Source organism: Vidua macroura, chromosome 5 (assembly GCF_024509145.1).
Source record: "Vidua macroura isolate BioBank_ID:100142 chromosome 5, ASM2450914v1, whole genome shotgun sequence".
Taxonomy (NCBI): domain Eukaryota; kingdom Metazoa; phylum Chordata; class Aves; order Passeriformes; family Viduidae; genus Vidua; species Vidua macroura.
This window is the reverse complement of record NC_071575.1, coordinates 70,282,585-70,297,407: the sequence shown is the minus strand read 5'-3', so window position 1 is coordinate 70,297,407 and position 14,823 is coordinate 70,282,585. Positions and strand designations below refer to the sequence as shown.

Below are 14,823 nucleotides of genomic sequence, written 5' to 3'. Positions count from 1 at the left end.
TGAAACAGAGCTCCAAGTTGCGAAATAAAAAAAAATTAAAATTGTGAAATAAATGTAAAACAGATGAATTTACATAGGATTAAGTCTTTAATGAAGCAGAAAAAAAATGGGCTTATACACCTCAGTAGGGTAAGAACTTTTCAATAAGGTTAAAATGATGAGCAGCTGGAGGATTAGTAAGCCAAAAACTTTCCTTTATTCCAGGCAATACTGGAAGGGAGAGAGAGAGGGCTGCTAACCCACTTAATCTTTCCTGGAGCATAGAAAGATGACCACCGGAGCCATGCCAAATTTTAACAAGTATTTTTCATGAGCTATAAGCTCAGAACAACACATAAAATAGTAGAAGTTCAACTCTTCAACCAGCAAAACTGAGTTGCTTTCTTCACTTTGAAATAGAACAATACTTAGGTATTTAATAAATTCAAAATAGTTTTTTTTTGTCTAAAATGAAAACAGATTCATCATGACAGTTAGATGACACATCTGCCTTCTCTTCTATAACCATGCAGTAAAGCTCACATCCCAGATTAAACTAAAAAAAAAAAAAAAAAACCTAAAAATCCCTAAAATATATATAATTATTGGCAAGGTGACAATGCACCACCTGCTGGACAGGGCTTGTGAGCTCCACCACTTCCAACTAACGAACTCATCAGCTCTTAAAACTTATGTAAAAAGAAGGAAACAGTCATCAAAAGGCTTCTGCCATCTCCATCTGCTGTGTAGGAGGAAAAGAACATGAGCATCTGGATTACTACAAAGGGCTGGAGGAAAAAGCACTCCAATGAAAGCTCCAAAGGGAAAGAGGTTAAGTCAGAGGTTGAGCATTACCAGACAGAAATCAGCTGGCTCTTTCCACACTGGGCAGCCCAAAATCACCGCAGTAGCAACGGTATCCAAGCAGTCCCATGATGGGACAAGGGACACAGCCAGGAGTCACACCAGGGTGGACTCTTAAATCTGAACACTTTTGAAAGCTGGCCAAGTGGCTGTGTCTATCCATAGCCTTGGAGAACACCTCCGGATTTTCACACAGTGCAGGAATAAAACTGAAGTTCTCCCTCCCTTTAGCTGATTCCCATCACAGCACAGCATTTATTAACACAGCAATGCCAGCACCGACCCAGGTCTGTGGCTGCTTTATTCCCACTTGGGAAAACACAATGGAACAGCACTGCTCTCTGTTCCAATCCCATCAAACATAAAAAACGTGGCTCTACATAATTCAACATCCAGCTAACAACATCATCTGCACTGCAAAGAGGCTCAATTACAAGAGAAAACCTGGCCCTGGCTTTAACTACAACTGGGACAAACCAAACCGATCTAAGCAAAGGGAAGAATTTGGGAACTGAAACAAATTTCTAATAAAAGCTGCCAGTCTGAAAGCTAAGTCACCATTAGAAACCACAAGACACTTGCTTTTGAGAAGAATCACCTGCAGTCTCCTGTACCATGCCACAGGCAAGACATGGTATTTAATAAATTCTTAATACCTCCTAGCATGTGGAGAGAAAAAAATGCTAAACTTAAAGATATGTATCTTATATTAAATACTTTAGGGATACAAAGGCAGATAAAACTAGATAATGCTGTATGGCTTTTCTCCTTTATGGAACTTTATCCTAATCCTGGAACACAAGAAGACAAGTTACCCTACAGAATAAGTTTTATTTATGATTCCATTACATTTGTTTAAACATTAGACAATAAACTCTTCATGCACTGAACAACACTCGCAGGAATTGGCACTGCTGCATGGTCAGATAATGCCCAGCTGGAAAGAAGCATTTTGTACCTGGGACAGATCCCAAATATCATATTTTTAGAAGCAGATTTGTTTGCTTCTCCAGGTCAAAGATCAGTTTTGCCACAACCAAGAAAGATCTCAATCAGTACAGCTAGACAAGATAAAAACCCTTCTGCAGAGTGAGAGAAGAGGGACAGGCAGCTCACACAAAATAAAGGCTAAAAAGAAATATGAAATATAAAGACAGCAGTATCAATGGAGTTGGAAATGTTTAAAATACATGGGTTATTAATTTATTAAAATTAAACAAACATTGAAGACAGAAGTCTATGTGTACAAAGCAAATTTACCATAACAGTTTAGGAAAATTTATGGACTTGGAGGAATTCAAGCACTGCAGCAGACGTGAGGCAATAAGAAACAAACAAATGCATGTCCTAACAGCAGATGCCATTTTCCATGTAAAGCCCTTTTTCTGGACATCACAACTCCTACACAGTACCCGGAGGGAGGCTTTGCAGATATGACACGTAGATTAAAATTTGAGAAACTTTGGAAGTGAAAATTCCATTAACACAACAACTTTCCATGTAATTTTCACAAGACATTAAAAAAAGGTATTTGTAAGCCCTCGAGCTACCACAAGTACCAATGGTTTTACGCAAGCTTTTCCTGTGAAAAAGGCAACCCATTAAATGTGGTTTGAGGTAACTTCTCATCATCAGCTGTGGATACAAGATCAAGTCTAGCACGAATCTACAACACTGCCAAAGGACCACCCCACCCACTCGCACAGGATCCTCCCCCTCCCTACACCAGCAGCTATAATAAAGATTTGTATAAATAACTTCTTTCATCAGATCACTTCTGCAGCTCAGCTCATACCAGCACCAGCACAAACTGAGACTAAAAGATGAGCAGCTGGATTGGGACATGGGGTTCCCACTGCAGTGAACTCCCCAATCCCCCCCTTCCCACTGGAAAGAAACTACTAAAAAAATGAGATGATGTAGCACCTCTGCTATGAGAAGCAAAGCAGGAGGGGGTATTTTATTAACACACAAGCAATTCCAGAGGCAGCCCTGGTGTGCCTTATTTCCTAACCTGACTGCCTGCACAGCTCCCAGCAGCTAAGCCTCACTGTAAGCATTCCCACCACTAAAGAGTGGATGGTTCCATGCAGAAAGCTCTTGGCAGAGCACGGTGCAAGTTTCTTTTCATTACCCAGGCAGACACTGGTCTCACAACTGCTGGAAGGAGATAGTTTTTCCTTTTACCAACCCAGAAACCATCATATCCTTTGTGCCAACTGTTGGCTGATCTCTGCTGGAATGACATAGATGTCCTCATGCCTGGGAACTTCTCTGTGCAAAGAGTTCTGTGGGTTCATGCATGACAGTCACTACGGGAGAGTTTTCCTCTGCTTCAGTGGGAAAGGAAGAAATAAAATGACTTTGCAGAATACATTGCAAATTAGGTTTAAGGCTGCTATAATTTGCATCTAACCTAAATATTTTCATGGAGCTGCTATTAGGGAAATCCATGACTTTAGGGACAAGTCTTTAAGAATAAACAAATCCCAAACACTCTCTTTGCTTGGCACATTCATATGGCTCTTCAGAGAGCAGCTGTGCAGGAAAGGGCACAGGCTCTGCTAAGAGGACTTGGAACTCAGACTCTTCTTCAAAACCACAGAGCTACCACACCATTACACTGCAAAAAGGCACTTGGAGTGCTAGAAAAACACAGACTGGCTAGAAACTGGCTAAATACTTGCTCCAGCATTGTCCACATGATGATTCTTTCTGTTTTTCCTACAACCATCCCAAAAGAGACTGGGAAGAATACAGCAACTGGAATACGCGGGCTAGAATTTCCACTAAGTCCACTGTAAGACGTGGTGGACCAAACTATTCCAAACATGCAGAACCCTCACAGCAGCCAGCAGAAAGCATCCACAGAGATAATCCTGCCCAGCCTAGACACTGGAATGTACACACAGCCTTAACCAAGAAAAACAGGGGAAAAAACCGCCTTACCACCTAAAAACCCAATGGATCTGGAAAGAAGTGTAGATTTTTTTTTTTTCCTCCTGCAACTCCCGTAATTCACTACAAGCCATGCTGGTTTCGAACCACCTGGCTGCAATGTTTGAAAACCTGCATGTACCCATAGCTGTCCCCTAAAGCAAGTCAAAAACCATTTTTTAGGTTCTGCTACAGTTTCTCTCCTTCTCCCTGGAAAAGTTCTCTGCTCAGAGTGGCAGAAGGATGTAAAGACATGGGAATGTCTTGATTGAAACAGTAGAAATGGGAAGTTACTCTGCAGATCCATTCAGGAAAAAAAGTGGGAGGTTTTGGGGTTGCTATTTTACAATATAGGGTTTCTTAACCTCTTGCATAGCAAAACAAAGTTTGAGTAGAACATGTACAGGAGTGCAGTTTTAAGTATTATAATGTAACAAGATTGGACAACTTTCTGCTCAATATTGCGCCATGTCCTCAGCAGTCTCACACTGTCATCCGTATATTATAAACCTCTTTCTAGAAAAAATAAAATAGCTTAGTAAATACAACATTAGAAAAATAAACTGAAGAATTCAGAAACCTTACAGAAATATATTCATCAGATCACAGCTGACTATACTGGACAATAAACCTGGCATTACTTAGCTCTGGCCTAGAAACAGCCCAGTAAAAATCAGGTTCTCAATTTTTTCAATGAGAAGTTTGCTTTTGTTTTTTAAGCTGCCTATCATCACTGCCAGACCAACCTAACTGCTTCCTAAATGCTAAATGACCCTGTCACAGACATTTCCAGTAAGGCAAGTTAGCAAGTATTTCTTTTTCCACTCCCCCCATCTAGTTAAGTCTTTAAAACTAATAGAGTGTTTCTGTTTGACATTTTTTGATTCATCAGTTCTTCCTTGAGACATGACAGGAATTAAATAGTAACAATAGTGACTAAAACTGCAGCAGTGTAGTGCGGGAAGTTACAGAATCACTTGGGGTTGGGAAAGCCCTAAGATCACCAAGTCCAACCATTAAACCAGCACTGCCAAGGCCACCACTAAACCACGTCCCCAGGTGCCATATCCATGTGTCTTTAAAATCCCTCCAGGAACAGTGACTCCACCACAGCTTTGGGCAGCTGAGCCAGGGCTGGACAACTCTTTTGGTAAGGAATCCCTTCCTGATATCCCATCTAACCCTCCCCTGGCACAACTTCAGGTCATTTCCAAGTTATCAGAGCCCAGTAAATAACTTCTATTCCAGTGACACTCAACATCCCTAAATCACGGATTAAACTTTTGACTGTATCACTGAGAGATTGAAATCCTTGGTGGCAAGAGCTCCCAGCTCCAGGCTGGGAATATCAGTATTAGCACAGAGGAAAAACAAACAGGAGAAAAAATAAAGTCAGGCTTATTTACTTAAGTTGGTACCCACAGAAACTTCACGCATCACAGATGATTACCAGCCAAATTGTCCCAACATTTAGGGATTATAGTTTAGATGCAATTTCACTGCTAAGTGATGCTGAGACTCTTCTAAGCTTGAAAAATTACCAAGGTTCATTCTCTCCCTGCACTAACTTTGAGTTTACATTTAAGAATTGTTAGATCACTAAAAAGATCTTTTCTATGTAGTTTGATTAATGTCTACCTGGTTTTTAATAAGAAAATAACTTAAAACACCAGGGATATTAGTGAACTCAGTGATTATAAGATCATCTGATGCAATTTCTTTTACTCATTTCATACTCTGTGTTCACTGGTACATATTATTACCTGCACATATATTACATATGTCCACTTGTACATATCATTATCCTCAATACAGATACTTGAGTACACAAGGATATCTGAATTCCTACCTTTTAACCAAGCTTAGGTAAGATACCAGAAGACTCCCTGAGTAGAAATAAATCCCAGGCTTAATAAGAAGACCAAGAATAGCAGGAATTCTGCCCTTCAAGACTCAAGGATAAAGATGAAGAGATTACACTCTTCAGTTGACTGAATTTGTAGCCAATAGATAAAATACTGCAGTAAAATCCTCCAGAGTTTAAAACATCACCACCCACAACCACTGGATAACAACATTTAGTTTTCATTTTGAGAAAATCTCCTATCTAGCTTGAAAATAGTTTGGATCATGTGTGAACATAGGGATTTCTACTGCCAGCAACCAGCACAAAAACTTGGACTTTCCAAATCTTCCACAGTTCTGGTGGAGCAGCCCACTTCAGCACTGCTCACTTCTCATTTCCAAAATCATTTTCTTGGTTCGGGACAGATCCTTTTTAAGTAGATTAGAGGAAAGCAATGTCTAGCACACATCCATGTAAATTCCCTGTGCTGTATTTTGGAAGCATCACAACCTCAGTAGAGTATTTCTGTTTGACTAATGCACATATGGAAAAACTTAACAAAGGCCAGGAAGTAGATTAAGGCCTTCCACGATTTCACAACAGTGCAAGGATGCTCTTATTTTCCACAATATCTGTAATAATTCCACTCAGGAGAAGCCACAAAACCAGACTGAGTGATTATATGTAAAGATATACATTGCTAATGTAAGCCATAAACACATCTTTAATACTCATCAGCACTGTAACCTCACACTCAGTAAAAGTTCACCCAAAAAACTGATGCCTGTAAAAGAATTTAAAGCAGACTATGTTCAACAAAACAGACTGAAGCACCCTCATGCCCAAACTGATGTCAGGTTTGGAGATTTTTCCACCAAAACTCTATGGAAAATGCCTCCTGGTTCCAAGTGGGAAAACTTTCACAGTTTTCCTTTCAAAATTAAGCTTCTCTCACTGGCAGTGTAACTCAGGGAATGCAGAAGACAAAATACTGATGTGGAAAGATAAGGAAGTATCAGCCTGTTAAGTGCTGGTTATGTGGAGAAACACAGTACAGATCAAACATTTAACCCTGGATTACGTTAGGGAATTATTCTTTATTTTGGATCAATATACATAATTCATGCTAAAGGATACAGCAGTTCCCAGGCCAAAATTACTTTCATATTTGGCAGCTTCCAAATCCTGTAGCAGAAATCAGGATTTTTAGAAGACAAAATTGAAAAGTAGCAATAGTACACTGTCACATGAGAGTGTAGTGGGCACTCATTCATCAATTCCTTATTCACGGGTCAATTTACCTAACCCAACTTTTTACCTCCAATTTAACACTCTGTGTTAAGAGCATCTCTTTACTAATAAAACTTTCAAGTGCAGGACAGGCTGGGAAATTGCTATTTAAATATAATTATCCTAACAGCCAAATGCTGTTTAAACTATGTACTGACAGAAAAGGATTCCAGAAAAATACAGGTCATGTCCTAAACAGAGTTTCAATGTTTTTTCAGGCACCTTCCCAGAGCTTGAGCATGACATTATGAACCCAGCCAGTCTCAGGAGGAAAGGCAGGGAAGACCAAGGAAAACACCACCAAATTCAGACTGACCAGAGCACAATTTTTCTCCATGATGAAGATCCTGTCCTCTTCCAGGAACAGCAGAAGGTGCCAGCAAAGGAAGAGCAAGTGCTATCAGCCAGTCTGCTCCTGCAGTTTAAATTCAGACGTGCAGGCTGCTGTCCTCAACTTAAATAGATGGCTGTGCTCCTTGATTTAAATTGATTCAGGAAATAATTTCTCAAGGATTATGCACACTGAGTTGGAAGTAATGACTGAAATAGCAACTACCTAAAGCAACAAAATACGTCTTCAGTGTTCCTCCTCCCTTGTTCCAGTAACTGGTGTATTATGGAATTCAAACCCAGTGAACTTACAGCTCACTCTTCCCACAAAATTCAACAGGCAAAAAAAGCAAAATGACATCTGGGTTTACAAGTTTGTGTTAACATGCAATTGAAGTCAAGCACTGGCTTGCTTTGGAACAAGTCACCAGCTATGTAAGTGATGGAATCAGTGCTACCCACACCACTTAATCTCAGCAAAAAAATGAGGATCAGATCACAAAATTGGTGGTGGTGATACACTTGACCATTCTACCTGCAATCTGATAAAAACATAATGAATGTACAGAATTAAAAACCATATTCTTTGCCACGAAAAAAAAAAAATCAAGCAGACTGTATGTGATGCCTGAGCAACAACATTTATCCCAAGGAAAACTCTGTTTAAATAACTAGTTAGTCCTTAAACCAGTAATTAGTAATTAAAGGCTGGAAAACTTTTATTAAACTCACAGGCTATACAGCCACATACACAGCAAATGATCCACAATCTGATGATGTTAACACCTCCCATGAAAATTTTACATTCTTAATGTTCTGTAAAATGCCATCCCAGAATAGGCTGAACATTAGAGCACTACAGGTTCTGCCAGGTTGGGCACACCAGGGAACCTGAGCAATTAGCATTTCACCTTCCTCCTTCTGTCAGTGAATAAACCTGTCTAATCTCTTAAATAATGTCTATATTTTAACTGGAGCCTAAAGAGGTTTCTCCTGATACTACAGCACTTGTGCTTTTACCTGGGGAGCAAGAGATATCATAACTCATAATCTCTCATAACTTCATAATTTTGTGATTATTTTCACTCCCTCCACCTCTGACATGTTTCTTTCTCACTAATTACCTTTATCAGACACCAAAGAAACATTTTATAGTTATGTATTCAATCTGTAGGCAACTTGATTTTCTACAGAAATATTTTGCTCTGTAAGTACTGAATCTCAGCACTCACAGAAAAAATCCTAGGCTACAGAAGTGATGTAAACAAGAGGGAAAACGCCTGTCAGAACATGAGGTTGTCTAGAAACATCCAGAAAGTTCACACAAACAAGCAGAGGGAAAAAATATTTTCCGCTGGCCACTGGAAAGGACGAAAAGCAGAACTAAGAGCATACCTATACACAGGGCTCAGCTCAGAGGAAAGGAGTGGGGCAGCTCACTGGTTAGCCAGGGTTTGCATCCCCCTGCTCATTTTAATAAATGTTGGAAGTATTGATCAATAATGAAAGTCATCAGCAGTTACAGAGCCAGCCCCTGTGCCTGCTCACCTTCCCATATCTAAAGGCAAAACAATTACAACAAGGAAAGTGAATTGGCTATGTCAAAATACTGAAGTAAAGCTTGAAATGCTGACAACTTAAGCTGAAAGAAGTACATGAATGGTTATTATCAGTGCAAAAAACCTCCAAAGTCACAGTTCTACAACTCTTCCACCATTTGGGTCTGGTTTAGATGGCTTTAAACTGCTTAGACCTCAGCAGAAGGTATCCTCGCCTTGTAAAGGGAACAGAGTTTGGGCTCAGGGAACATAATATTAAAAATAAACCTTTTCATTAGTCATGACTGATCTCAGCTTGAACAGGAGATTCTTCAAGAGCTGGATGCATCTACAAGGAGATTTATGAATGTCTATGGTACAGCTCTGAGTCATCAGTTTCATGTGGTTGGAGAAGAAACTGAGAACCACATTTCACAGGCCACAAACATATGTTTTTTCCTGTTACAAAAATCTCAGCAAGCGCAGGAGCTAGATTTCAGGTTATTTTTCACTTGGGGCTTTTTGTTTGTTTGTTTAGGTCTGTTGTTTTTAATCCTTATGGACTTTACCCCAAAAGGTTTGCTGCATGTGTTCTCTTCACCTTTTTGATAAGGTTTTGCAAGATTTGAAAACATTAGAGTACACTTCTTTCAGAGCAGACCACTACAGCAGTACATTTTAGTTTGGCCAGGAACTTGCTGTTACATCCTCATACCTTGAAAGCAAAACATAAATTTGCATTCTCACTTTAAAAGCCTATGAGTCACTCATATTTTACTATCAAAGTAACTTTCACTAAGTTTTCTTCCCCTAGTTTGATGGAAATACAGAAAACCAATGAAAAAATAAAATTATTTTGAGGGTATTTTAACAAATCAACTAGATCCTTCCTTGCTCCAGGACACTTCCTAGGAAAGGGACAACAGAGTTATTCAGCCTTCAGCATATGACACCACTCAAGGAATCAAACTGGAGAAGACTGGAATTCTCTGAAGTTGACCATTAAATAGATAAAAGTGAGTTGCAGTGAAAAAGTGACACCAGCTAAGAGGTTGTTAATGGTATTTAATTATCAGCTAAGAAACCAATCTTAATTTATATTCTTAATAACAACCTTAGCATAAGAAATAAACAAAATACTAATTAAAAATCCCGGAGTCAAATATAGGAAATATGCTGATCTTCCTCTACAGAGATTCCATACAGGAAAACTTGAAGGACTGAAAATTTGAGCAACAGAAACAGGATGAACGTTCCTCACTAAAGTATGTGAATAGAGGAACACAGCAAAAAGCTCTTGTTAATCTCTGAAGTGGAATTTCAGCCATATAAAACAGTGACAGAAGGACCTGGGTGCATTACCAAATACAAAATGCCATCAGTCATGAGGCTGATGCAGCCACTGGAACTCACAGCCCCAGGATGCAGTAATCTGGCAATAATAAAGGGTACATGGCTACCATCACACAGGGCACAGCACTTCACCTCTCATTCACCTAAGGAGGAAGTTTAAACTGGAGCAGGTACAAAAACAAGCCACTAAAAAAGTCAGGATATGAAGTGCTTCTCTCAGTGTAGAGCAATAGCTTCTGGTTCTATTTCCTACAAAAAAAAAAAAAAAAAAAAAACCGAACTGGAGCAAGGACTGCATTACCTTCTATATCTGTTTATTCCCTCCTTGTCCAGAAAGAAACAAAGTGACTGAGCTCATCACTTCGTGCAGGAGGGCAGAGAAGAGAGAGGAATAAAGTCCATCTCCCTGTCTCTGTGCATGTCTAAAGACACCAGCACTCGTTTGTGTCACTGGAGTGAAGCCACTGCTGGTGCTGGGGCAACCCCTAGGCCAGCCCCATGTGAGGCATCAAGGAGCAGCCTCCCCTGAGGCTCCATTCCTCCCGGGAGGAACCTTGGAGAGGCAAGGAATGGATCTGACAGAACAGTCTCAGGCAATTCCAAGTTGGATAAGCCAAAGCCTCTCAATGCACTGGTGCCTCTGCACAGGCAGAACATCTCTGGAAACACCAGATGTTTCAACACCAAGTTTCCTCTCGGACCAGTTCTCTTTCCAAAGGCACAACCTCCCCTACAACACAGACTGAGCCAGCCACTACTACCAGACCAATTCTTTGATTTCTACACACAGTTTCTAAAATAAATAACCAAGTCAGTCTTCTTGCGGGTACAAACCAATAGACAACTCCAGTGATTTCAAAAACAGGAGAACTATTTCTTTTCATTAAGACAATCCTCACTTAATGTCTGGAAAGTCCTTGCAAACATGCAGGTAGCTGCAGCACTGGTAAAACTGCCAGAAACTGGATCCAGCACTAACTAATCCTCCAGTACCACCACCAAATGCAAGAGGAAAGACACTGGCATTCAGCAGAGGAAGCTTCTCTGTCACTGAAAGAAAATGAGTGCTTTTCAATAGACTACTGATCCTCAACTAGAGCATGACCAGAAAGGCCTTTGAAAAACACTTTTTGTTTTGCTTTGTTTAGGCTTTTTTAATTAAAAGAGAGGTTATCAGATGATTTCAGTGTTCTGAAAAGTTTCAATGTCAGTTCAGCATCACATAAACAGGTGAGATGTCACTAGACATCTAATTTCTTCCCTGGTCAGCAGTGATGAAAGTTTTACATTCCAGAACTTTGTTTTACATTTCAAATCATACAACTACTTAAGGCATGTGTTTAAAACATGCTTAACTCCTCTGCTGCTCCTCCCCAAGCACTTTGCCTGCAATACCACAACTCCCAACAGTCAATAATATTTAATAAATTGTATATTCACTCCTACACACATGAGGGCAGAGCCCCTTTTCTCCTTAAAGGTTTAAGTGGTTTCTTTCTAGCTATGCCAGCAAATTTATTTAAACTACAGTATAACTAGAATTCCCAATGTCATGGAGTCATGCAAGCTGGAAAACATCCTCTAAGATCAAGTTCTTCCAGACAAGCATCATTTTGTTCTACATATTAAATACTAAGAGAACCTTTAGCTCTATGCACATGTTCATCTCACAGGGTGTTATGGTCTTGTCCCAGCAATTTTCAAGATTTCCATCTTCAGTCCATCCCCAAAAAGTCACCCTCCCATATATTTCTTATTAAACTTCCTCATTTTGAGAGGCTGATCTTAAATCAAGGAGAGATCAAAGCCTTTCCTTTCCAATTCAGACTGTATTCCAGCTCTCTCCCAGGCCATGGGAATAAAGTTAGCAAGCAAAAACCAAAACTTCCATAGCAAGACAACACATTAGGACCAGAATCCCTCAGACCAAGGTCAGCACACCAGAGAACAAGCCTGTTGCTGGGATTACAGTGCTTAAAAGCAGATAAAACGGTTTTCACTGATGACAAGCACTTTTAAACAACATCTTAAAAGCAGCCAAATGCAAGGTCACACATTTGTAAAATACCATCCCAGCTACAGGAATGGGAATTTGTATCAGGGAAGGCATTAAGGACTTTGGGCAGCACTGCAGATGCCACGTGTAATTTAATTCCTGAAACGAGTCGGTAGCAAAAGGGACTAATGGGAGCCTTGGAAAGGAATATCAAGGACAAAGACAATACTCTGTGTTTCTATCGCATCACTGAGATCAATAATGGACTGTCACCCCTCTCCTCAGGGACCAACGCTTTAACAAGATTTTAAAAGCCAGAAATGCCAGTAGAAATAACTACAAGACCATCAGAGACCTGAAAGAGGCACCCTAAGGGCAAGTTGTTTTAACAGGAAAGGTAAAGGGATGGCTTAATTACCACCAAAGATTACCAATTAGAAAAGAAACCAGTTATTTTTCACATCCATCACAGAAAATATACAAAAAACAGAAAAACAAAACAATTCAGAGTTCACTTAAAAATTTGGTTTTAGAGGTTAGCTTCATTTTGGAAAATGGAGATAATTGAGGATATTAATAATTAACAACTAAGGCAACTCTGTCACTTGTTGACAGCGGGTGAGTTCAGGACACATCAATCAAAGGTCAGCAAATGCAGCACAATCGATGATCGGATGAGTCTCGACAGCCCATGATGAGCTCGTTGTGCTGTGACCCCAGCAGCCCTCCTCAACTCCAGCACCAAGGATGGCTTATCCAAAAGGTGCACCAAAAACATCACATGTAAACCACGCTGTGGCCACTCCAAACTTGACTGTCAGCAGGCTGCAGCTGGATGCCATGTGGCCAACAGAGGATGGGATCACCTGGTACAGCAGCACAAACCGATGGCTGTAACAGCTCCTGCCAACCCCCAAATTCCTAGAGGCAAGCGCTTAGGGCAGCAAGTGACCCCTTTTCCCTAAAGCCACACAAAGCAGGGGAGACAGCCCAGCATTCCAGAGGTCGGGGCAGGACAGGACGCCCAGCTGCCAAAAAACACAGAGCCCACAAGCACCTGACAGAGGCAGAGCAGGAGGGGCACTGACCCTTCTCCTTGTTTCACCCAGTAACTGACCAGCCTCTCCCACACCGGCACCTGTTCTCACCCCAAATCTGGGGTCAGCTTCTCCTCTTTAGCTGCAACTTTCCTTTGCCCATATCTCGTGCTAAAGGTACCCCCAAACCTGACCCTCCAGGCCCTCCCCATTTAACTCACCACCCCAAACCTGCAAGCCCAGACCCTCTGCCCCACGCAACTCCTCCCACATCTCTTCATGAGCCACTTTCTCACCCAAGTGATGGTACCCTGTCCCTGAACCTCCAGCCCTGCTGAGCACCTCCTGCCCCACTAACACCCCCAAGTCCCGCAGTACAAATCTCCGTCAAACGCAGCCCCCCAACCCTGCTGTAGAGAACCCTCTTACACACAGCCGCCCCAAACTGTCCTGTACAGACCCTCCTCACACACGTCCCCCCCAAAATCTGCTGCACAGAGCCCTCTCACACACAGAACGCCGCTCACACACAGCTCCGGTCCCACTCCCCCCCGCCGCGGCCTCCCCGCGCGGGCCTCAGCGCGGGGCCCGCGCAGGCCGCACACAGGCCCAGCCGCCCGGCCACCCCCAGACCCGAGCCCGGAGCGCGTTCCAGGCGCGGTGCCGAGCCCGGCACTCACTCGGGCAGGTAGGTGGAGGAGAAGCTGCTCCAGCGGTGCAGGCTGTAGCCCAACACGCGACTCTCAGCGCCCGCCGGACCAGCCGCCGCCGCCATCTTGTTGTCAGCAGCGGCCCCGGCAGCGACCGCGGGGGGCGGGGCCAAGCTCTTAAAGGGGCCGCGCTCTTAAAGGGGCCGCGCCGGGACGGTCTGAGGGGGCTCGGGCGGTGGTTGTGGGGCTGCTCCGTGGGGCTGAGGTGCCGTGAGGCGTTCGGGGGTGTCCCGTGGGGCTCAGAGGGGCTGTGGGTCTGAGGGGATGCCTTGAGGGACTCAGAGGATGTCCCATGGAGCTGAGGTGGCCTGAGGGACTCAGAGGATGCCCCATGGAGCTGAGGTGGCCTGAGGGGCTGTGGGTTTGAGGGGATGCCTTGAGGGACTCAGAGGATGCCCCATGGAGCTGAGGTGGCCTTGGGGGGCTCAGAGGGGCTGTGGGTTTGAGGGGATGCCTTGAGGGACTCAGAGGATGCCCCATGGAGCTGAGGTGGCCTGAGGGGCTCAGAGGGGCTGTGGGTTTGAGGGGATGCCTTGAGGGACTCAGAGGATGCCCCATGGAGCTGAGGTGGCCTGAGGGGCTCAGAGGGGCTGTGGGTCTGAGGGGACGCCTTGAGGGACTCAAGGGATGCCTCAAGGGTTTGAGGTGGGCTGAGAAGCTTGGGGCATGCACTGTGGGGATGAGGGGCTCAGGGGGTGACCCATGGAGCTCGAGAAGGATACCCTGAGGGGCTCAAGTGGGGCTAAGGAGTGTTAATTACCAAAGGAGATGCTCCTTCCCTGGCCCCACAAGGGCAGGTGATTGGGAAAGGGATCAAGAGAAACCCAGCGAGGTTTGATCCTGCACCAGCTCCTGGAATTATAGAATTGTGAAGGTTGGAAAAGACCCTTAAGACCATTGAGTCCAACCATCAATGCAAAACTGACAGGCCCAGCACATAACC

The 14,823-nt window shown here is 42.8% G+C and overlaps 1 protein-coding gene across 3 annotated transcripts in view; it reads right to left on the bottom strand.

Annotated features, from left to right (window-relative positions):
* Positions 1 to 13,974, bottom strand: part of MKLN1 (muskelin 1) — a 93,330-nt gene extending 79,356 nt beyond the window's left edge. For 2 of the 3 annotated variants that reach the window (XM_053978371.1, XM_053978374.1), the window contains exon 1: positions 13,851 to 13,974. In XM_053978371.1, the coding sequence (XP_053834346.1) occupies positions 13,851 to 13,945 (95 nt within the window). In that variant the 5' untranslated portion in view covers positions 13,946 to 13,974. Of the gene's footprint in view, positions 1 to 9,072; positions 9,096 to 13,850 lie in introns of those variants that run through there. The other variant, XM_053978372.1, reaches the window with a different exon arrangement.
* Between the last annotated feature and the right edge of the window lie 849 nt (positions 13,975 to 14,823).